At 43.0% G+C, this 20,145-nt stretch overlaps 1 protein-coding gene across 1 annotated transcript; it reads left to right on the top strand.

Moving 5' to 3' along the window:
• The first annotated feature begins 6,620 nt into the window (after positions 1-6,620).
• Positions 6,621-13,785, top strand: LOC124390117 (myelin and lymphocyte protein-like). Its single transcript, XM_046855847.1, has 4 exons — positions 6,621-6,870; positions 9,841-10,008; positions 12,811-12,954; positions 13,333-13,785. Exons 1-4 carry the CDS (start codon positions 6,778-6,780, stop codon positions 13,405-13,407), a joined length of 480 nt encoding a protein of 159 aa, XP_046711803.1. The 5' UTR covers positions 6,621-6,777; the 3' UTR covers positions 13,408-13,785.
• Positions 13,786-20,145: the final 6,360 nt, after the last annotated feature.

The following is a 20,145-nucleotide window of genomic DNA, read 5'->3' as shown; positions in this document are numbered from 1 at the left end:
ATGATAAACGGTATATTTGGAGGAAAAAGGGCGAAGCTTTGAAGCCTCAGAACACCATCCCAACTGTCAAGTATGGGGGTGGTAGTATAATGTTGTGGGGCTGCTTTGCTGCAGAAGGGACTGGTGCACTTTACAAAATAGATGGCATCATGAGAAAAGAAAATTATGTGGATATATTAAAGCAACATCTGAAGACATTTGGGTCTTCCAAATGGACAATGACCCTAAGCATACCTACAAATTAGTTACAAAGTGGCTTAAGGACAACAAAGTCAAGGTATTGGAGTGGCCATCACAAAGCCCTGATCTCAATCCCATAGAAAATTTGTGGGCGGGACTGAAAAGGTGAGTGCGAGCAAGAAGGCCTACAAACCTGACCCAGTTACACCAGTTCTGTCAAGAGAAGTGGGCCAGCAAACTATTGTAAAAAGCTTGTGGAAGGATACCCAAAACATTTGGCCCAAGTGAAACAGTTTCGGGGCAATTCAAGCAAATACTGAGGAAGTGTATGTATACTTCTGACTTTAAATATTCAGTGTCCGAAAGCAGGTCCAGTCAGTCAATTCCACTAATTATTATTGATAGACCCCCAGGGCCCCGACTCTGATTTTCTCAAAGAATTTGCAGATTTCATCACAAATTTAGCTGCTTCTTTAGACAAAGCATTAATTATTGGTGACTTTAATATTGATTTTGATAATCAGGAAGACTCCTTAAGAGCAGCAGTTGTGTCCATTCTAGATTCAGTTGGAATTAATCAGAATGTTATAGGACCCACTCATAGTGGAGACACACTCTCGATTTGTTGTTAACATTTGGTTTAAAAATAAAAAACTTAGTCATAATTCCACAGTCTGAAGCTATTTCAGACCATTATCTCATCTCTTTTTAAATCTGCCTCAGTCACTGCATTTCTACCTCACCACGTTACCGTGTTAAGCGTACTTTCACGTCAGCTACAGCAGAGTTTTATCAATAATCTTCCAGAAATTACGATATTAGATAGATCTCCGTCAGACCCCACAGAGCTCGACTGGGCCACTGAACATCTAGAAACAACGTTACGTTACACTCTAGATGATGGAGCTCCCCTTAAGAACAAAATGATCAGGGAGAAAAAATGATCACAGTGGTATAATGATCATACACACACCTTAAAACAGACCACTCAAAAATTAGAATGTAAATGGCATCAAACAAAATTAACAGTATTTCAAATAGCATGGAAGGAGAGCCTCCTAAATTATAGAAAATCTCTTAGTGCTGCCAGATCAGCATATTTCTCCACCCTCATAGAAAATAACAAGCATAATCCTAGATTTTTATTCAGCACGGTAGCAAAATTAACAGGGAATAAAAGCACTGCGCTAACATGCACACCATCAATAGGTAGTAATGATTTCATGAACTTTTTTAATAATAAAATTGAAAACATCAGGCAAGAAATCCAGACGGTTAATATAAATCCAAATTATTTTACAAGTAACCCTGTAGACAGCAGTGTCATTATAACAGACAATCAATTACAAAGCTTCACTCCTATTCATGAGAGTGACTTAATTTCATTAATCTCCTCATCAAAATCATCAACCTGTATTCTCGATCCCTTGCCTACTAGTTTCTTTAAACAGATAGCTCCAGAAGTAATTGAACCTGTTTTAAAAATAATAATAATAATAATAATAAACACAGCTGTATATTTCAGCAAAGCCAGATGAGAGAGATCAGCTTAACAATGTTGAGGAGTGTGTAAAGGACATTAGACAGTGGATGCTTGATAACTTTCTTCTGCTCAACTCAGATAAGACAGAAGTACTTTTACTAGGACCACATGCAGCTAGAAGTAAACTTTCTGATTCTGGAGCATCTCTGGATGGTGTTTCTGTCTCAGTGTGTACAGCAGTCAAAAACCTTGGTGTGATTATTGACCCGAGTCTTTCCTTTGAGTCTCACGTGAATAATATCACCAGGATCTCCTTCTTTCACCTTACAAATATTGCTAAAATTAGAAATATGCTGTCGTTACAGGATGCAGAAAAACTAGTAGATGCTTTTGTTACTTCTAGATTAGACTACTGTAACGCTTTACTGTCTGGGTGTTGGAGTAAGTGCAGAAATAAGCCCAATATGGCGCCGACCAGTAAACCTACTGTATACTTGATTATACAGTACTGTACGAGAAGACTGTAAAAACTATACAAAATAAAAACTAAAAACCCCAGAATTGACTATAAACAGTACAATGTAGTGCAAAAATACAGCAGCAGTCAAAGGTTAAAAAAAAACAGCATGTAAACAGTATAATACAATGATAAATGATAAATGTGCAAAAAACAGCAGTTCAGAGTGTGGTACAGTCGAGAATAATAAATAATAAATAAATGAATGGTGGTGGAATGGATTGAGATGAGTGATGAGTGTGTGTTAAGTCCAGGAAAAATTGTACAGTTCAGTAACACACATTTGAGGAAGTGTGTGTGTGTGTGTGTGTGTGTGTGTGTGTGTGTGTGAGAGAGTTCCGTTTCATTTCTGTGTATTGAGAAGCCTGATGGCTTGTGGAAAGAAACTGTTGCACAGTCTTGTTGTGGCGGCCCGAATGCTTCCGAACCGTTTTCCGGATGGCAGGAGGGAAAAAAGTGTGTGAGATTGTCCACAATGCTGTGTGCTTTGCGGATGCAGTGTGTAGTGTAAATGTCCATGATAGAGGGGAGAGAGATTCCGATGATCTTCTCAGCTGTCCTTACTATCCTCTGTAGGGACTTGCGGTCCGAGACGGTGCAGTTCCCAAACCAGGCAGTGATGCAGTTGCTCAGGATGCTCTTAATGGTCCCTCTGTAGAACATGGTCAGGATGGGGGGAGGGAAATGAGCTTTCCCTCCCTGGAGTTTAGGAAGCACAGTCTTGAGATTCGCATGGTTGAAATCTCCGGCGATAATAAACAATCGAAACACGGTTAGCCCGTCTAGCTGGATGGCAGCTTCCAGTACTCTGTCGCTGAGCCACGTCTCCGTGAAAACAAAGACGCAACAGTCTCTGAACTCTCGCCGTGTGGTTCGCTGGAGTCGGATGTAGTCCAGTTTATTATCCAGGGAGCAGACGTTGGAAAGAAAAATGGACGGGATAGCCGGCCGGCTAGGGTTAGCATTTAGCCTAGCACGGACACCCGCCCGCTTGCCGCGCTTCTGCTTCCTCGAACAGCGCTTTCGACACCTCCTCTCCCGGCCACCGGCATCAGGTAACACCGAGGTCTGGGGGCCTGGTCTTTGTGCCCGAGGTCACAGCAAGCCGAGGTCGCGAAGGTTGTTGATAATAACATCATGCAGATTGTTGGTTGCATGATGCCTGTACCGTAGCAGTGTCTGGTGGTCGTACACATGAACACAGCTGACTCTGGTGTCCATGTATTGTGAAGGGTCGTGCTAAATATGGTGAAAGCACCATTTTTGGATCCGGAGAGGCCACTGCGAGCTACTGCCGCACCGCTATCTTGGAATGGACAATGGATGTCATTCAGAGCAGAGGCCGGTACACTTCCTACTAATTGCTGACTGTTGTAACCTTCCGAAAATATTGTTGTATGTGTGCTGTCGTCCCCTCACTCTCACACGTTCACTCAGGTTTGTTGACAGTGGTGTGGTGGGTCGTCTCTTATCCCAGAGATCCCTCATGTCTGTGTTACCTTCTGGTTCTCCCTTTTAGTTATGCTGCCATAGCAAGTCTTGCCGGAGTCCAAACTGCACAGTGACCTTAACTTTCATACAACAATAAGGACACTCAATAATCCATATCCTTCTCTTCCTGTCACCCTCTTCTCTCTCTCTCTCTCTCTCTCTCTCTCTCTCTCGGTCGAGTTAAACATGCTCCTGAGGCTCCAGTGACCACTGTTCCTGCCCCTCTCTTCCCACTTTGTCCTGGTCTGCCTCTGGATAGTGTTCTCTTCGACTGGAGGCCACTCTGTGCAGCTTGGGACGGTTTCTTATCAACGCCTTGGGTGGTTCCATGAAATTCCGGAGTAAGAACGAGCGCTTTGAGGATGGATCGGACTGTAGTTAATGTCAACAGTCTGCTACACTGACTCAGGATACAGTTCGCTTCTGATCATCATCACTGTACCGCGCAACATTGTATATCTGCTTTAAATGGACATTCAGTGCAACCCAGATGAGGATGGGTTCCCTCTTGAGTCTGGTTCCTCTCAAGGTTTCTTCCTTATGCCATCTCGGGGAGTTTTTCCTTGCCACAGTTGCTCATTAGGGACAAACATACTTACAAAGAACATATTTACATTTAATCACCACATTATCTGTGTAAAGCTGCTTTGAGACAATGTTCATTGTTAAAAGCGCAATACAAATAAAAATGAATTGAAATTAAATTGAATTGTAATCTTTTTCCATGCTACAGTCATTGTTGTTCTCTAATTTTGATCAGTGTGTTTTCTGCAAATTTTTTTTTTTTTTTTTGGAAATGCCTTAGTTATTTTATAGACAGGACAAAAACTCCTTCAACTGTTGAGCAGTGAAGATGACATTATTTCAGAATTGTTTAATTGTTTATAAATTGCTCTCTAATTTTGATCGCCAGTGTACATACACCACCCCAAAAGCCAGATAACCCCCTGGCCTCTCTGGTTGACTCCACAGGGGACCTCAAACCATAAAACAATTCACTCTCGGAACTCGGCCCCAGTACGTCTGTTTGTGACACAAACACATATACAGACACACACACCAAAAGGGAGCATTATTTTATTAATTAAATAATAAATAGAATGTCCCATTTCACATGACCCAACCGTACATCTTGTTTGTATCTTCTCCTATAAATAAAGAAAGTGTTTAACTCTACGTCAATAATAGTTACACTCTAAAAGGTTTAGTAATATACCTCTGTTTTAATGTGTCTCTCTTTTTTTTATTCCAAAGTTGATTTAAAATGATATTCTCTTTATTTTTTCTTTCCTAACAAGGGTGCATTGTATACACCAGAATATAATGTTGTATTAACATAAGGTATACCTTAAATACTGGATGTACAGTATACATCTGTTTTAATGCTGTCTTTTCTGTTAAAGCTTGATGTTAACGTCGACATAAAATTATCTTCTCTTTATTTTCCTAACAAGGGGCATTTTATATACCTGACTATAACATTGTATTAAATACTGGTATGTTAATAGTATGTTAAATGTGAACTGGTATGTAATGTACCTCTGTTTAATGCTGTCCTTGCTTTCCATGTCTAATATCAAAATGATCACCAAAATGATCTGTTCCTTATTTTGTAAACAATGGTGCATTTTATTTGATCATAAAATGTACCATACTGTCTTGATACACTTTGGATAAAACTTTAAGTTCTCCAAAGCAAGTATAACCCGGAAACCATGCCCACAAAAGCATGAACAAAGGGAGTTTCTCCCTCCAAAATCTCAGGCCATAGCATTGGCCATTTCCCCAAAGATGGGTGGGGTTCAGGACCTTTAAAACATCTTGAACCCAAGTAGTCGGTCAAGTAAAGCAAGGTCGCTCACTCGGCTCGACTGGAAAGGTTCGGACCCCCGGAGCCCGAAGGCCCGGAGAGTCGGACGCTTATAACAGCCCAGCAGCGACTCTTCGAGAAACCTTTTGAGATCTTCCAGCAAGCTTTATCTTTAACTCAGTCAGTCAGCCAGGTCAAGTCAACTCGCTCGCTCGAGGGAAGGGCCCGAGGGGAGGATCAGACGTTTGGAACTGTTTGGAAACGACTCTCCCTTCCTCCAAGATCTTTCGGCAAGCTTCACTTTTCAAGAACAACAACTGTTCTGATATTCAGGAGAACCTGGAAGAACATCTGACCTCATTCTAACTGACTCTTCAAAGATCTCTTTGTCGCATCCGGACATCCAGCGCTGCTTTCCGCTTGGGCATGCTTTACATGCAGCTCACGAATCTGTTTCTCCAAAGCCTCCATCTCCAACTCCACCGTTTGCAACTCGAACGAGTCCTCACCTGTGCTCAAAGGCAGACACACAACCAACGTGTTTATAATAACGAATAGAGTTAAGTGTGAGAGTTATGATAAAGTGTGAGGCAATGAATGTAGTCAACACTGGTGATAGTCGAGTTAACGAGTTACAGACACAAGTCAGAAAGACAAAAAAACAATTCAGGATTATTTAAGGAGGAAAAAGGATAGATAAATAGTAACGTTTAGTTTGAAAATGCCAACAGTAATACAAACACGGAACTCGCGGCAAACAAGTCAAACACAGGAAGCTACGTCACCGGAAGTGTTTTAAAGAACCATAACTACCAGAATATCCACACCATAATGAGAAGATCCTGGATGTGGAGTTTGATCTCAGATGTGGTTAGTGATGAATGAAGAATGGACCTATGGAAAGTATGGACTGGTTCAGGTACAACATCACTGAAGATACGGTGAAGAAAAATACAAGACTTGATACTGATAAATACTTAATTTTGCCTAGTAACACCATGTAAGCCTGTTGAAAGGGGGAGAGAGAGAGAGAGAGAGAGAGAGAGAGAGAGAGGGGAAGAACGAGGAGGGAGGGGAGGTCGTATTTAAAATTTTGACCTTGTCGGCCTTCCGTAATCACACACACACACACACACACACACACACACACAGTAGTGCCCGGAGGGAAGAAGTGTTGTGCAGTAGTGTGTGCACGGACCGGTATTTCAGGTGCAGGTGCAGGTGCAGGGCTTTACTCTGAGACACTTCTTCTGTCCCCGTTACTCCGAGACTCTGTTAGAGCGCGAGCGAAGACACATGGCAGCGGCGACGGCGACAGCGATGGCCAACCTGCCAAGTGGGCTAGGAATCTGCACCACTGCCCCTGAGATCTTCTACCTGCCTGAACTGGTGAGAAGAAACCTTGCGTGGGGCTTCTTTCCCTCCTACTCCCTCTGTTCTTTTTTCTTCTCTTTCCTCTCCTTTATCTTCTACTTTTTCTTCCTATTCTCCTTTTTTCTTCTTATGTTGCTTCTATTCAGTAGAATAGAATAGAATTTATCCTGAACATCTCCTATGTCTGGAATTCTGGTGACTCTACGGCTCTCAGGCTTTAATGTTCACATGTTCTCGGATGATCATGACTTTAAATGACCTTTTATTAGGAAATATGGGTCACAGAGATGAAAGTGTGTGTGTGTGTGTGTGTGTGTGTGTGTGTGTGTGTGTGTGTGTGTAACATTAGTGCTCTCAGGGAGAGCTGGTCAGTTGCGCATGGTTACTCAGCGCGCCTCACACTGGGTTAATGAGAAAACACACACACACACATACACACTAATGTTTTGTTGAATGAACACACATAGTGTCGCACTCTGATCCACACACAGGGTTGTGTAGAAGTAAACTCCATGTGACATCATCAGGGTCGAGTTCAGGGTTAAACAAGTCCTGTAGTATCCCCCAGTGTCCCTCACTGTCCCTCAGCATCCCCCAGTGTCTCTCACTGTCCCTCAGCATCCCTCACTGTCCCTCACTGTCCCTCAGCATCCCTTAGCGTCCCTCACTGTCCCCCAGTGTCCCTCAGTCTCACATGTGTCTCAGTTGTGCTGATAGAGTAAAGCTTTGGGAAGGTGAGTGAGGACAGAGGTGTTTATCCAGGTAGAATGTGTGTTGGAAGTAGTGGAGGTGTTAGGGTGGTGGAGATGTTGGAGATGGAGGTGGTGAAGGTGTTGGAGGTGGTGAAGGTGTTGTAGATGTTGGAGGTGTTGGAGATGTTAGAGGTTGTATAGGTGGAGAATATTTTGGAGTTGGTGGAGATGCTTTTGGAGGTGGTAGAGGTGGTGAAGGTGCAAGAGCTGTTGGAGGTGGTGGAGATGTTGGATATGGTGTAGGTGGTGGAGATATTGGAGGTGGTGTAGGTGGTGGAGATGTTAGAGGTGGTGTAGGTGTTAGAGCTGTTAGAGGTGGTGTAGGTGTTGGAGATGTTGGAGGTGGTGAAGGTGTTGGAGGTGGTGAAGGTGTTGTAGATGTTGGAGGTGTTGGAGATGTTGGAGGTGGTGTAGGTGTGGGAGATGTTGGATATGGTGTAGGTGATGGAGATATTGGAGGTGGTGTAGGTGGTGATGTTAGAGGTGGTGTAGGTGTTGGAGATGTTGGAGGTGGTGAAGGTGTTGGAGCTGTTGGAGGTGGTGTAGGTGTTGGAGATGTTGGAGATGGTGTAGGTGTTGGAGATGGTGTAGGTGGTGGACATTTTGGAGGTGGTGTAGGTGTTGGAGATGTTGGAGGTGGTGAAGGTGTTAGAGCTGTTGGAGGTGGTGTAGGTGTGGGAGATGTTGGATATGGTGTAGGTGATGGAGATATTGGAGGTGGTGTAGGTGTTGGAGATGTTGGAGGTGGTGAAGGTGTTGGAGCTGTTGGAGGTGGTGTAGGTGTTGGAGATGTTGGAGATGGTGTAGGTGTTGGAGATGGTGTAGGTGGTGGACATTTTGGAGGTGGTGTAGGTGTTGGAGATGTTGGAGGTGGTGAAGGTGTTGGAGATGTTGGAGGTGGTGAAGGTGTTAGAGCTGTTGGAGGTGGTGTAGGTGTGGGAGATGTTGGATATGGTGTAGGTGATGGAGATATTGGAGGTGGTGTAGGTGTTGGAGATGTTGGAGGTGGTGAAGGTGTTGGAGCTGTTGGAGGTGGTGTAGGTGTTGGAGATGTTGGAGATGGTGTAGGTGTTGGAGATGGTGTAGGTGGTGGACATTTTGGAGGTGGTGTAGGTGTTGGAGATGTTGGAGGTGGTGAAGGTGTTGGAGATGTTGGAGGTGGTGTAGGTGTGGGAGATGTTGGATATGGTGTAGGTGATGGAGATGTTGGAGGTGGTGAAGGTGTTGGAGCTGTTGGAGGTGGTGTAGGTGTTGGAGATGTTGGATGTGGTGTAGGTGGTGGAATTTAGCGCTGGGAATTTTGCGGCATCTGCTTCCCTAACGGAAAAACATGATCCTGCTGTTTTTGTGGTTTTGTTTTGTGTTGTGGAGTTTAAGCTCAGGGCCGTGGATCAGTATCACACCAACTGACCTGAAAGGTGAGAGAGAGAGAAGGAGGAAGAGAGAATGAGGGACAGACAGGTTGAGAAAGACAGGGTGGTAGAGAATAGGGGGTAGGTGGGGACATGGGGGATAGAGGGGGGTAGACGGGGGACTCTGGGGTAGAAATGTTCACCAGTTTAATCGTAGTTATAAATCAATGTGGGACTGTTACCATGACAACAAGTGTAAATATGTGTTCAGGTTACTATATTCCCTTTATGGTGCAGTTAAAAGTTAAATTATTAATACTGCTGTGTGTGTGTGTGTGTGTGTGTGTGTGTGTGTGTGTGTGTGGTTACTGTAATCTGATCCTGATGTGTTTACACTCTTCTGTTCTGGTGTCACACCTTTGAGCTCCAGCATTTAGTAAACTCAGAACCTCACAGGAGATGGAACCCTGCACAGCGAGTTCCTGGCCTTCAGCAGGATGAGAACCTGCAATGAAAAGTTCAGTAATAAAGACTATGAGTCTGAGTGGTTTTCTGTCTAATAGAACAATTTAGAAACCACAAAACCCTTAGATATTCTGATGAACCCTTGAAGAATGAGGAATCTTTGGAGAAATTGGAAGCATTTTAGGAGGATAAGAAAAAAATGACTTAAATGACTTAAAAACAATAAAAATATTGTTGGCTTTTGAGAGAAGTTTCCATGCAGAAGTCTTTGTAAATAGAGAACCATTTTTTCCAACAGTGTATCAGGAGGTGGAATGAAGAACTTCTGACATAGTCTACACATATACCAAGTTGTGTGTGTGTGTGTGTGTGTGTGTGTGTGTGTGTGTGTGTGTGTGTGGGTGTGTGTGTTGCAGATATTTGGTGGCTTGGTTTGGATCCTGGTGGCCTCAACACATGTAGAACCAGAGAATCCTCAGGGCTGGGTGATGTTCGTCTCTGTCTTCTGTTTTGTTATGACCTTCCTGTGGCTCATCATTTTTGTTTCTGGAGCTCACAAGAACAAAGGAGGCTTTGCTACTGCGGTGAGCAACACACACACACACACACACACACACACACACACACACACACACACACACAGTATTCAGCTTCAATTAAGATGTTTTTTAAATCATGTGAGGAACATTAAGATGTTGGACTTTCAGGAACCATAACTGATCAACAAATTGAATATATTAGGAACCACTGGACATTTATCGTTGTTTTTTTTTGCATCACCATTATGAAATGTTTACATGAGGAAAGTTCCTGGTGTTCAGAGTTGGGTTCTGCAGATGCTTCAGTGAATTTTTTAAACTCCACATCGCAGTATTACTCTCACCTGTGTGTAGTTCTCAGGTTCCTCTCGAGTAGACACAACACAAGCTTTTCCTGTGAAAGCTAAACTAACACAGTGAGGGATCAAAGTTTAGTGATTTGAGATGAAGATGTTTCTCCTCTAATTGACTTTTTAAATGGACTTTAAAGTGACAATTATATTAATACATTTAGTGTAAATCAACTGTTCTTTGGTGAGCAGGATCAATGTACTGTACTGTAACTCTTCTTCTTCTAGTCTATTTAACACTGAATGACATTCCACCATGTCTGTGTGTGTCTCTGTGTGTGTGTCTCTTTCTGTGTGTGTGTGTGTGTGTGTGTGTGTGTGTGTGTGTGTTTACAGCCATAACATATATATTTAAATATGAGATAATGTGGTTACATGAACCTGTGGGTATGTGATCTCTCTTGTGATGAATGTGCGTAATCTGGTCATGTGACTGCAGTGTTGTTGATTTTCTGTGTGTGTGTGTGTGTGTGTGTGTGTGTGTGTGTGTGTGTGTGTGTGTGTGTTCGTGTGTAATCAAGACAAGTTTATGCCTTTATTACTGTCTCAATTATCTCCCTGAAAAAAACTAAAAAGTGTGTAGAATAAACATTTTTATCTAGTGCTTGTTAACATTTACCACTGTCACCTCTCACTGCCTCTCTCAGTCCTCTCACTGCCTCTCTCTGTCCTCTCACTGCCTCTCTCAGTCCTCTCACTGCCTCTCTCTGTCCTCTCACTGCCTCTCTCTGTCTCTCTCAGTCCTCTCACTGCCTCTCTCTGTCCTCTCACTGCCTCTCTCAGTCCTCTCACTGCCTCTCTCTGTCCTCTCACTGCCTCTCTCTGTCTCTCTCTGTCATCTCACTGCCTCTCAGTCCTCTCACTGCCTCTCTCTGTCCTCTCACTGCCTCTCTCTGTCCTCTCACTGCCTCTCTCAGTCCTCTCACTGCCTCTCTCTGTCCTCTCACTGCCTCTCTCAGTCCTCTCACTGCCTCTCTCTGTCCTCTGGCTACCTCTATCAGTTCTTTTACTGCCTCTCTCAGTCATCTTACTGTCCCTTTCAGTCCTCTCACTGCCCATTTTAGTCCTCTTAGTGCCCCTCTGTCCTCTCACAGACTCCTAACTCCCTCTTACTGCCTCTCTGTCCTCTCAATGCCTCTCTTAGTCCTCTCACTGCCTCTCTGTCCTCTCACTGCCTCTCTGTCCTCTCACTGCCTCTCTCTGTCCTCTCACTGCCTCTCTCTGCCCTCTCACTGCCTCTTTATGTCCTCTCACTGCCTCTCTCAGCCCTCTAACTGCCTCTGTCCCCTCACTGCCTCTCTCTGTCCTCTGGCTGCCTCTTTCAGTTCTCTCACTGCCTCTCTCAGTCCTCTAACTGCCTCTGTCCCCTCACTGCCTCTCTCTGTCCTCTGGCTGCCTCTCTCAGTCATCTTACTGTCCCTTTCAGTCCTCTCACTGCACATTTTAGTCCTCTTAGTGCCCCTCTCTGTCCTCTCACAGTCCCTTCACTCCCTCTCTCTGTCCTCTTTCAGTCCTCTCACTGCCTTTCTGTGTTCAATTCAATTCAATTCAATTTTATTTGTTTTGCGCTTAATAATGAACATCATCTCAGAGCAGCTTTACACAGCTAATGTGGTGATAAAAATGAAGATGTTCTTTATAAGTGTAAGTTTGTCCCTGATGAACAATCGGTGGAGACTGTGGTGAAGGAAAAACTCCCTGAGATGCAGAAGGAAGAAACCTTGAGAGGAACCAGACTCAAGAGAGAACCTCATCCTCATCTGGGTTCCACCGAATGTCCATTTATTACAGATAAACGATGTTGAGGTGCAGTGATGGAGATCAGAGCAAACTGTAGTCCTGAGTCAGTGTAGCAGACTGTTGATATTAACTACAGTCCAAATCCATCCTCAAAGCTCCAGATCTGCTCCTTTACCTCACAAACACCTACTGATTAAAGACTCCACTAAATAAATATGTGTTCAGCCTCGACTTGAACACTGAGACTGTGTCTGAGTCCCGAACACTGATTGGAAGGCTGTTCCATAACTGTGGGGTTTATAAGAGAAACATCTGCCCCCTGCTGGAGTCTTCATTATTTGAGGTACCAACAAATAGCCAGCACCTTCTGATCTAAGTAGGCATGGAGGATCATCCTGGTACAGAAGTTCACTCAGATACTGCGGCGTGAGAGCGTTAAGTGCTTTATACGTCAGTAGTAGTATTTTATAATCAGTGTGAGATGTAATTGGGAGCAGTGTAGATGATTAAAACAGGGCTGATGTGCTCATATTTTCTAGATCTAGTGAGGACTCTTGCTGCTGCATTCTGAACTAACTGAAGCTTATTTCTGCACTTACTCCAACACCCAGACAGTAAAGCGTTACAGTAGTCTAATCTAGATGTTACAAAAGCATCTACTAGTTTTTCTGCATCCTGTAACGACATCATATTTCTAATTTTAGCATTATTTCTAAGGTGAAAGAAGGAGATCCTGTGTGTGTGTTTGATTTTGTAGGACGTAGTGTATCACTTGCTGGCAGCTTTGTTCTATCTCAGCGCTTCAGTTCCTCTCGCCACTGTCACACTGGACATGAAGAACAGCACCACCGTCTCTATAGTGGACAGATTCAGATATTACCAGATCGATATTGCAGCAGTGGTGAGGACACACACACACACACACACACACACACACTTTTAGGCAGGATTGTGTATTTGTGTTAACTGAATACAGATTTTTAATTTTTAACATTTGACATTAAAATTTACAAAGAGACAAAACTCTGATCAGAGGCCGATAACAGTCGTTTAGCACTTTAACCAGCGCCGTCTCTGTGCTATGATGAAAATTATATCCTGTTTAAATAATCCAAACAAATTTTTTACCAAAAAAGCAAACTGATAATAAAATACAACACTTTAACCATGTTTCATTTATTACTCAAAAATGCATTAAATAAATTCACAAAGCAAAAGTGAAATAAAATGTGCTGTGTGTGTGTGTGTGTGTGTGTGTGTGTGTGTGTGTGTGTTTTAGGTTTTTTCCTACATCGCCACATTGTTTTACTTCGTTCACTGCATCCTGTCTGCCTTCAGATGGAAATCTTTCTGAATAAATGATAGAATATGAGAAGATCCATCACTGCATCACTGCCCACATCTGATCATTTCAGTAAAATTATTTAAAAAAGATTCTAATCACAGATATTTTAATATAATATAATAATAATAATAATTTTTTTATGTGAACTGATCATTTATGTAACCAAATAAAACTCTGAAATGTTTTTATAAGTCAATAGACACACAGGTACAAACTAATTCTGTTTCTGAAATCATTTTTGTATATTTTTGACATTTTAATAAAGGTTGTGTGTTTGTGTGTGCGTCTGTGTGTGTGTAGATGATGCGTTATAATTGAAATGTATTTAAACTAGTTTTATGTGGAGCTGTAGTTTCGTGGGATCTGATAAAGTTCATTCAGACTGTCGCCAGTTTGTTGTTGTTATTTTACACTGATTTTGTAGCTCATTAATCTACACTCAGTTCCCTATAATGAGAAAGTGGAAACAGAATTCTAGAAAAGTCAATAAATGTGAAAAAGGAAAAACTCTAATATCACATGAACATAAGTATTCAAATGCTTGGCATCAACACTTGAAAATGAGCTCAGGTGCCTCCCAGTTCTCCTAATTGTTGCTGAGATGTTTCTCCACCTTGACTGGAGTCTACCTGTGGAAAAGTTTATTGATTGGACATGATTGGAAAAGACACACACCTCTCTATAGAAGCCGTCACAACTGATAATGCAGATTTGAACAAAAACAAAAAAAGGTTTGATGAAAGCACAGATCGATCTGGAGACAGCTACAAAAACATTCTGCTGCACTGAAGATTGTCCCACACCGTCTTGTGGTTTTTTTTTGCACTTGTGTCACACGAGGACACTTTACTAAGTCCCTAACTCTGTGTTCTGTTATGTACCTCTGTGTTGTTTTATGTTGTTGTATGTATCACCAGAGTTCTGGAGGAACGTTGTCTCATTTTACTGTGTACTGCTTCAGATATATATGGTTGAAATGACAACAGCACCCAACAGCAAAATGGCCTCCATGTTTCTCAAATGGAAGCAGTGTAGCATACCCAGGACTCTTCTAAGAGCTGGTCTGCCAGCCAATATGAACTAGGAGAAAAGAGCCATAGTAAGACAGGTGACCAAGAACCTGGTGGGGACTCTAAATGAACTCTGGAGATCCTGTGTAGAAAAGGGGACAAAGTTTCAGAAGGACAACCATCACTGCTGACTTCCACTGATTTTAAAAGCTTTTATTGTCATTTCAACCATATATATCTGAAGCAGTACACAGTAAAATGAGACAACGTTCCTCCAGAACTCTGGTGATACATATAACAACATAAAACAACACAGAGGTACATAACAGAACACAGAGTTAGGGACTTAGTAAAGTGTCCTCGTGTGACACAAGTGCAAAAAAAAAACACAAGACGGTGTGGGACAAATACACAAAACACGAAATAGTGCTGACCAGTAAACCTTCTGTATGTTATACAATACAATGTGCAAAAATGAGAACTATAAATAAAAGTGTATTTTTAAAACTATACCATTACATAATAACATGTAAATAATATTTATGAAATGTATCAGTCAGGATTTCGGCCTCATCATAGCACAGAGACGGCGCTAGTTAAGGTGGTAAAAGACTGTTATTGGCCTCTGATCAGGGTTTTGTCTCTTTACTTGTTTTGCTCGACCTCAGTGCAGCTTTTCACACCATTAATCATAATCTCCTGCTTGCTAGACTTGAGAACGTTGTTGGAATAAAGGGAACAGCTCTCTCCTGGCTCAGGTCTTATTTGACTGATCGCTATCAGTTTGTTGATGTGAATGGTGAGTTCTCCACACTCTCTGAGGTAGAGTTTGTTGTTCCTCAAGGATCTGTCTTAGGCCCACTGCTTTTCTTTTTATATCTGCTGCCTCTTGGTGAAATTATTCTTAAACATGGGATTCGCTTCCATTGCTATGCTGATGATACACAGCTGTATATTTCAGCAAAGCCAGATGAGAGAGATCAGCTTAACAATGTTGAGAAGTGTGTAAAGGACATTAGACAGTGGATGCTTGATAACTTTCTTCTGCTCAACTCAGATAAGACGGAAGTACTTTTACTAGAACCACATGCAGCTAGAAGTAAACTTTCTGATTCTGTAGCATCTCTGGATGGTGTTTCTGTCTCAGTGTGTACAGCAGTCAAAGACCTTGGTGTGGTTATTGACCCGAGTCTTTCCTTTGAGTCTCACGTGAATAATAGAATAAAAATAATAGAAATAATAGAATAAAAATTAGAAATATGATGTCGTTACAGTACGCAGAAAAACTAGTAGATGCTTTTGTAACATCTAGATTAGACTACTGTAACACTTTACTGTCTGGGTGTTGGAGTAAGTGCAGAAATAAGCTTCAGTTAGTTCAGAATGCAGCAGCAAGAGTCCTCACTAGATCTAGAAAATATGATCACATCAGCCCTGTTTTAATCATCTACACTGCTCCCAATTACATCTCACACTGATTATAAAATACTACTACTGACGTATAAAGCACTTAACGGTCTCAAGCCGCAGTATCTGAGTGAACTTCTGTACCAGGATGATCCTCCATGCCTACTTAGATCAAAAGGTGCAGGCTATTTGTTGGTACCTCAAATAATGAAAGACTCCAGCAGGGGGCAGATGTTTCTCTTATAAACCCCCAGTTATGGAACAATCTTCCAATCAGTGTTCAGGACGCAGACACAGTCTCAGTGTTCAAGTCGAGGCTGAACACATATTTATTTAGTAGAGTCTTTAATCAGTAGGTGTTTGTGAGGTAAAGGAGCAGATCTGGAGATCCATGAAATTCCAGAGTAAGAACAGGAGCTTTGAGGATTTGGACTGTAGTGAATATCAACAGTCTGCTACACTGACTCAGGACTACAGTTTGCTCTGATCTCCATCACTGCACCTCAACATTGTTTATCTGTAATAAATGGACATGCGGTGGTACCCAATGAGGATGAGGTTCCCTCTTGAGTCTGGTTCCTCTTAAGGTTTCTTCCTTCTGCATCTCAGGGAGTTTTGAGGGGTGTGTGCGAGAGGTTTGTGTGTGAAGGGTGTGCATCTGTGTGTGTGTGTGTGTGTGTGTGTGTGTGTGTGTGTGTGTGTGTGTGTGTGTGTGTGTGGGTGGTGTAAGAGATTTGTGTGTGAGGGGTGTGTTTAAGAGGTTTGTGTGTAAGAGAGGTTTGTGTGTGTGAGGGGTGTGTGAAGAGTGTGTGTGAGGTTTTGGTGTGTTAGGGGTGTGTGAGGGGTGTGTGTGGTTTGTGTGAAGAGTGTGTGTGAGGGGTATGTGTGTGAAGGGTGTGTGTAAGGGGTGTGTGCTAACTCATCGTTCTTGCTGATTAGACCCACCACAGTCGTGTCATCGTCTTGATGATGTGATTTGAGCTGTGCATTGCTACACAGTCATAAGTCAGCAGAGTGAACAGCAGTGGACTCAGCACACACCCCTGAGGTGCCCAAGTGCTCACTGTGGTGGTGCTGGAGATGCTGTTTCCGATCCGGATTGACTGAGGTCTCCCAGTCAGGAAGTCCAGGATCCAGTTGCAGAGGCAGGTGTTCAGGCCCAGTAGGCTCAACTTCTCAATCAGGTGCTGAGGGATGATCGTGTTGAATGAAGTCTATAAACAGCATTCATATGTATGTGTTTGTATTGTCCAAGTGGGTCAGGGCCAGATGGAGGGTCGTGGAGATGGCATCATCCGTGGAATGGTTTGGATAATACGCAAACTGTATGGGGTTCAATAGGGGTGGTAGCGGGGTCTTGATGTGCCTTATGACGACCCTCCCGAAGCACTTCATCACGATGTGTGTGAGCGCGACGGGATGATTGTCGTTGTCTTGAGGCACGTAGGAACAACGGTGCTGCTCAGGGAGATGTTAAAGATGTCAGTGAAGACATCTGCTAGCTGTCCTGCACATTCCCTGAGCACTCTACCAAGAACGTTGTCTGGTCCAGCAAATGTCCATGACTTCATTTTTGCGATCATTTATAGCTTCTGGTTGGAGCGTGTAGTGATGGTCTTGGAGATGGTCACATCAACGCACTTGTTGATGTAGCTGCTTAGTGATCATGTGTACTCCTCCAAATTGATGGACTCGCCACTGGTTGCAGCCTCCCTAAACATGTCCCAGTCAGTGCACTCAAAACAGTCCGAAGAGCTGCTGGCCAGGTTTTCATCTGTTTCAGAACTGGTTTAAAGCGTCTGACGAGCGGTCTGTATGCTGGAATTAGCATAACAGAGATGTGGTCTGAGTAGCAAAGGTGGGGCGGAGCTCCGCACGATACACGCCAGGGATATCGAGTGTGTTCACTCCTCTCGGTGCAAAGTTCACATGCTGATGGAGTTTAGGGAGCACAGTCCTGAGATTCACATGGTTGAATTCTCCGGCAATAATAAACAATCCGTCTGGGTGAGCATTCTGCAGGTCGTTAATAGCGCAATAAAGTTCACACAGTCACACTTTCTTAGCATTAGCACTGGGGGGAATGAACACTCAGACAATGAAAACAGTGGTGAATTTCCATGGTAAATAGCCTGCATCTTACAGTCACGAACTCCACTAGTGATGAGCAGTAGCGTGAGACAAGGACAGAGTTCTTAAACCATTCGTGTTAATATAAATCTTCGAGCACCCCTTCCTGACATCTGCTCTCCCTGCACTGAGGGCTGGTAGCCGAAGACGCAGCAAGCCGAAGTCACAAAGGTTATTAAGTACATCATCATACAGATTAGTTGTTGCGAATGTGGTGCGAGGGGTGGGGGCCTAGGGGGGAGAGCCGAACGGCTCGTCACACCCAAGCTCAACTTTATATACTTAATCAATTCGACTACGCCACCTGGGAGGGTTACACCCAGGAAATAGAAGTAAACCCCAGAGTTTATTAGATCACACAAGTTCGATTCCCTTATTAATGAGTGTAGGCAGGAAACGTGGGCATCGTATAAAAAATACAAAGTTTATTGAAAACTTGAAATTAAAATAGAACGAAAAGAAAATATTCTCAATGGTAAAAACGGTCCGGTGACAATTACACAAAAACAAAAATAAACAATCAGACACGAAATATTAAACAACCAATTTACACAACTTCCAAATAAACAAAACAAAATTGAATCATTAAATACAGGGCTGGGGTTACCCACGGAGTGATCAGCACTAATTATTAAAAGCACACTTCCACACACACACACACACACACACACACACACACACACACACACACACACACACACACACACACACACCTCACCGTGAACTCAGAGCACCCACTCATACACGTCAAAAGTGTCGCACGGCAAACGTAGAAATAGCACCACCAAAGACCTTTCACCCGTGGGACCCCAGCTCCTGAAAGAAAGCCAAAAGCAAAATAAATCTCAGACAAAAATGAAGGAAAAAGTGAATTAAGGTCACAATTATACGATGGATACTTGCAACGTGCAAGTATCGGGGCTAACAAGACGGCCGCCGCTCCTTTTGAGTTTGCTTCCTCAAACTTTTAATAAAGTTTGAGGGAAGCAAAACTAAAAAGGAGCGGCCGCAAAGGACGAAAAAGGGGAGGATCCAAACGTGGATAGATAAGTTCCTGAGAATCAATTCACCGCTCAGGATACACAGCCTTCAAATAACCTGCTGTTAAACTGCAGGAAGGGCAGTAAACAGATCCAAAACAGCATCCAACAGGGACACACACTGAAAAGACAGGCTGAAATCACTATAGCAACCGCAAAAGAGGAGGATACGGGCGTGACGCATGCCAGGCTCAAACCAACCTGCTCTAAATAGTGCCTGCTCGCTACTGATTGGTGGTCAGGAGTGTCAATCACCACCTGTACCTCATTCATTCGGTCACACATGGTTTCTCTGCTTTCCCTGGTGTCCATGTACCTGTAAAAGTCAGGCTAAAGATGCAAAAAACTCCATTTTGAACCCGGAGAGGTTGCCTGCTATTGCATCTGGAACATGCAGTGAAATGCTTTTTATGACGGTCCGGCATGAGGAAATAGAACGGGGAGAAAAATAAACCAAGAGAAAAAAGAAGGCGGATAAATAAAGATTATATAAACTATATAAATTATAAAATATATAAAGATATATATGAGAAAAAAAGTATATATACAGGATGCTTATGACAGTAAACAGTAAAACAGTAAAAATGTAGGGTGGTTGATGTGATTGTCCTTAAAGTGACCATGTGCAGTATGGTGTGGTATAAAGTGCACTGTGCTGTGCAAGTCCAGAGTTAAAGTGATCGTAAAAGTGTTGCAGTGCGAAAAGAAAAAAGTGTGCAGAAAAAGTGTGACGATGGAGAGAGTGGACCAGTTTTAGATCCTGGGTGTTTCCTGGTTTAAACTCCGAATGGCCTGCAGGAAGAAGCTCCTCCTCATTCTCTCTGTATTCGCTTTCAGGGAGCAGAAGCGTTTCCCTGAACGTAACAAAGAAAAGAGTCCATTGTTTGGATGGCTGAGGTCCTTCACAATCTTCCTGGCTCTGATCTTGCACCACGTGCTGTAGATGTCCTGCAGGTCAGGGAGCTCGGTGTGGATGGTATGTTCAGCTGAACACACCGCTCGCCTGTCCTGCATGGTGCTGTTCCCGAACCAGGAAGTGATGCTACCCGTTAGAACACTCTCACTGGTGCAGGTGTAAAAAGTCTTTAGCACCTGAGAGGGTAGTTTAAAGTCCCTTAAGAGTCTCAGATGGTACCGGGCTGGGCTTCTTCACCAGGGTG

This window comes from Silurus meridionalis, chromosome 8, assembly GCF_014805685.1.
Source record: "Silurus meridionalis isolate SWU-2019-XX chromosome 8, ASM1480568v1, whole genome shotgun sequence".
In the NCBI taxonomy this organism is placed as follows: domain Eukaryota; kingdom Metazoa; phylum Chordata; class Actinopteri; order Siluriformes; family Siluridae; genus Silurus; species Silurus meridionalis.
This window is presented reverse-complemented; position numbering and strand designations above follow the sequence as displayed.

Excerpts from the sequence above, each read along its gene's own strand:
- LOC124390117 (XM_046855847.1), top strand. The coding sequence starts at position 6,778 with ATGGCAGCGGCGACGGCGACAGCGATGGCCAACCTGCCAAGTGGGCTA. Across the intron at positions 6,871-9,840 it reads TCTTCTACCTGCCTGAACTG|ATATTTGGTGGCTTGGTTTG; the intron begins GTGAGAAGAAAC and ends TGTGTGTTGCAG. Across the intron at positions 12,955-13,332 it reads AGATCGATATTGCAGCAGTG|GTTTTTTCCTACATCGCCAC; the intron begins GTGAGGACACAC and ends TGTGTGTTTTAG.